Raw genomic sequence first — 4,199 nt, 5'->3', positions numbered from 1 at the left:
CGCGGCCCGCAGCCCGAACGGCGAGCTCACGGCCACGGCGGCCGCGGCGGCGGCCAGCGGCCCGGGCAGCAGGCGCGGCGCCAGCGGCTTGGACGGCTCCTTGGAGAAGACCAGCTTCACCTGCAGGGCGGGGAGAAAGAAGAGCAGGTGAGCCAAAGTCTCTGGGTTCACCCGGAGTGTCCAGAAGAGGGGCTGGCTGGTAAAACAGAGCGGGCACCCCCACCCGGGTAAAGGCACGCCCTGGGAAGTGCAGTAGAACCATGGAAGACGGGGATGCACGCTCAGTGTCCTGGGACCACCCCAAAGGAAGAGGACGTGAAAAGGAAGAGAGACATCCAGAGCATCTATGGAAAACCTGAACAAACTTTATAGCCAACCCAATATACATATATATATCCATATATACACATATATACACACCCATATATATATTATATATATATGTACAGAACATCTATGGAAAGCCTGAACATTTTAGCCAACCCAATATATATTTTATATATATAATATATAACATATATATGCATATGTAATACAATATATATTATTATATATAATATGTAATATATATTATATATATATGTACAGAACATCTATGGAAAGCCTGAACATTTTAGCCAACCCAATATATATAAATACATATGTACAATGCTATGTTGTCATATATTATATATATGTATAACTGAATATATATGTATAAATATTATATATGTATAACATCACTTTTCTGTACAGCAGAAATTAACACACAGCATTGTACATCAACTATACATCAATAAAACAAATTTTAAAAGAATAATGGAAACTGTAGAACATCTTTCCTTTTGGAGAAACTGGAAGATCCCAGAAAATGGCTTGATCTAGGATGTTAAATGGATGTGCAGAAAAGTACTCTGCTATCTTATTTTTCATGATAAATATACTTCCTGAGGAAACTATTCATCTTGAGAAAAAATAGGGAATTTTTTTATTCCACTCTTTACACACATTTTAACTAGCAGAGAATGGACATTTTAAAATGTTTACTTTATTTTATTTATTTTTGGGTGGGCTGGCCAGCATCTGGGATCTTAGTTCCCCACCAGGAGTCAAACCCACCCCCTGTAGTCAAAGTGTGGAATGTCAGCCACTGGATGGGCTAGGCAAGTCCCAGGGAATAGACTTTTTAAAGAGAAATTGATTAATGCTGTCAGCTACTCTGACTATGCAGATGTGACAAGAGAGTAGCACAGGAAGGTGTGAGCACCAATCAAGAGATGTAAAAATAATAAAATTCCGCTTTCACTAAAGAAGGGAAGAAAAATGATCTCCCCTGAAAACTTTGCCATGTTTTGCTTTCATTGGTACCAGCATTCTGACACTATGCTGCCATACCAGTTTATTCTCTGAGGAGTAGTGTTAGTAAGATGGCTGTTCTCATGAAGGGAATGTTTCCATTTATGGAAACAGTAACTGTGCTAGTTAAGCAGGAGGCTTTGGAAGCTAACATTAACACAATTTGACTTCTCTGTTTATTTAAGAACTATTCACTTGATTGTTGAATGTGGCATCTCCACCGGTCAGAAATAGCACTCAGGTTATGGCTGGTACTGCTGAAACATCCACTCTGAGTAGAATTCAAAGTCTCTTACAGCAGCTAAAATGCATTCTATCCAAAAGAGCAAAGGGATTTCATTTGCATACAAATGGGTGATGCTACTAAATTAATTGGGTCAACTCATTCTGAGGTCTCACAATAGATGATTGCAGTTTTCCTTTAACTGTGTTTTCACGTGTCGGCAGCACACAATAGCACTGATTATTAATAAGATCTATTTTGAAGAAAACAGATTTCAAAATGCATAATTCAGCACATACTGTAGAGCAATTGTTCTCCATCTTAATTTTTTATACACACAGTTATGGTTTATTATAGCTAAACAGTGTAGAACCCTGCATCTCTCATGTAAGCTATGGTCACTCAAACAAGAAAAAAAGCCTATGCTTATAAATAAGTAGCTTAAGATGTCAGGAGGTTTACAGATTTCCCCTAAAATCCTATAAAAGTGGGTAGATGGCCTAAAAGTGGATAGGTCGCCTAAAATCCTATAAAGAGTGGGAAGCCTTCCCCTTCTCCAGGGTCTTTTCCCAACCCAGGGAGCGAAACCAGGTCTCCTGCATTGCGAGTGGATTCTCTACCAGCTGAGGCACAAGGGAAGCCCAAGAATACTGGAGTGGGTAGCCTATCCCTTCTCCAGGGGATCTTCCTGACCCAGGAATCGAACTGGGGTCTCCTGCAGTGCACGTGGATTCTTTACCAACTGAGCTATCAGGGAAGCCTATGCTTATAAATAAATAGCTTAAAATGTCAGGAGGTTTACAGTTTTCCCCTAAAATCTTGTAAAAATTCTAGGTCGGGACATCAGTACTAATACGCGTACTAGTGTAAAAAACAAGAGGGCATGTCTCAGAAACTATTTCCCAGGCCTTAAATAGTGTCCTAAGGTGAATTTTCTTTTTAAACGAGCCACACCTTTCAGACTGTTTAAAAGCCAGAATTGTTGAGGGAAATAACAGCAATCCTTTATCTCTTGGAGATCTTAAAAAGAAGCTGGAAGAATTTGTTCCTCACCAACCTTTCTTAACAGTTCCCGCTAACCTCAGGTTCAGATCTCCCGTGATTACTTACCTGACGCAAATTTGGGTTTCTTTCCATCCCCATGCTCTATAAACCTGAGCCCAACTGAAAAGATGTCTGACTTTAGCTAACGGGGACAGGAGCCCACCCAACTCAGGAAACCAGTGATTCTGTTGGCGGCAGAGGGGTTGGGCTTTCAAATCAACCGTTTTTACTTGGGCGTCTTCCGTTTATCTCCCTTAGGAACTGACAAATGAAATCCTCCAAGAAAGGCTCCACTCTACCTGGAAGCAGAAGTGACACTCACCCCCAGCGGCTGCGCGGCCTTCTGCAGTTTGTTGTAAGGGCTGTATTTAGGTTTCGGGGGCTTCCCAGCAGCTCTGTCTTTGTGCCTTCTACTGCTAATGTGCTATTAAAAGCAATGAAAAGGGACAGCTTTAAAGAAATCATCCTCCAAACCCCTCAAAAGTATTGTTTTAACCTGGGGAAGGATATTAATTATTTCATGCAAGTTGCAGAAAGACAGAAATAAAAGAACACGCACTTTTGTCCTTGGTTGTGGTTGCCTCGAGGAGAGATACTTTTATGCTGCCATTTTATTCTATTTTTAACACATGGCAGTGTCTTCTTTTTCCCAGCTTCTCTCCTTATCAGAGCACAGATCTCAGTTTATGGACATTTACAAAGGAAAGAAATGTCTGAAGGAATTTTATGTGCAAATAAACCAAGGTGGCCAGGCAGGCACGGATTTATTTCCATACTAATATTTACCCTCACATTTGTACAGCCAAATGTCAACCCCTTAAATTCTAAAGATAAATAACTAGGGTGCATAAAAATCAGTGCAAGAAGGTACGTATGCATATGAAACACAATACAGTATGAGGGCTGGGACTTCAGCAGCAAGGTAGACCCGATCCCTCTGGAAGGCTATTAGAGTAACAGTGACTCCATCCCGTTAGCGTGTGGCTGTAGGATTTAGAACAGCACCACCAGGTACTAAGGTAGCAACATGAAAGAAGGGCACAGGGTAAAATTAGCGGTAGCATGTACATCTCTAAACAAGGAAACATGGAATGCTGCACTTTGACCTTTAGCGAAAAGCAACCCTTTCGAGTGGGAAACCTGGTAAGGAAGAGAACTGCTTGTAGCCCCCTCGCCTCCCACTCTTCATCTGTAAGAACAGCACAGACTCACTTCAGACAAGCTGGGAAGGGTGTTAGAAGCCGCTACATTTCAGCATTCCTATAAGCAACTAACCTACGCACAGGTAAAGAAGGGGGTTGAGTAAGAAGCTAGGTGGATGGAAGGGTGGGAGGGAGCAGAAGAGCAGACAGGGCGCAAGGCAGGCAGAGTCATGCCCTGTGCGCCCCCACTTCCGGGGTGGGCTCTGCCTACCTGTTTCAGCTGTGTCTCCGAGTTGACGTGCACGTCACAGATTTCACAGTGAAACGTTTTGTTCTGCAGGCCTGTATTTCCCTTGTTCGCTGGGCCTTTGCCTTTCACACCTGCCCTGGGGAAGGCTTTGATAGCCCCACTTCCGTTCCGAGCTTCTAGCATCGTTTTGTGCTTGGTACCTGCC

At 42.6% G+C, this 4,199-nt stretch overlaps 1 protein-coding gene across 1 annotated transcript in view; it reads right to left on the bottom strand.

Moving 5' to 3' along the window:
* Positions 1–4,199, bottom strand: part of ZNF385D (zinc finger protein 385D) — a 275,444-nt gene that overhangs the window by 547 nt on the left and 270,698 nt on the right. The window contains exons 6-8 of the mRNA XM_010846455.1: positions 4,016–4,194; positions 2,925–3,026; positions 20–120 (exon numbers count right to left, since the gene is read on the bottom strand). Of these exons, the coding sequence (XP_010844757.1) occupies positions 20–120; positions 2,925–3,026; positions 4,016–4,194 (382 nt within the window). The remainder of the gene's footprint in view (positions 1–19; positions 121–2,924; positions 3,027–4,015; positions 4,195–4,199) is intronic.

This window comes from Bison bison, unplaced genomic scaffold (genome assembly GCF_000754665.1).
Source record: "Bison bison bison isolate TAMUID 2011002044 unplaced genomic scaffold, Bison_UMD1.0 scf7180017864236, whole genome shotgun sequence".
NCBI lineage: Eukaryota > Metazoa > Chordata > Mammalia > Artiodactyla > Bovidae > Bison > Bison bison.
This window is presented reverse-complemented; position numbering and strand designations above follow the sequence as displayed.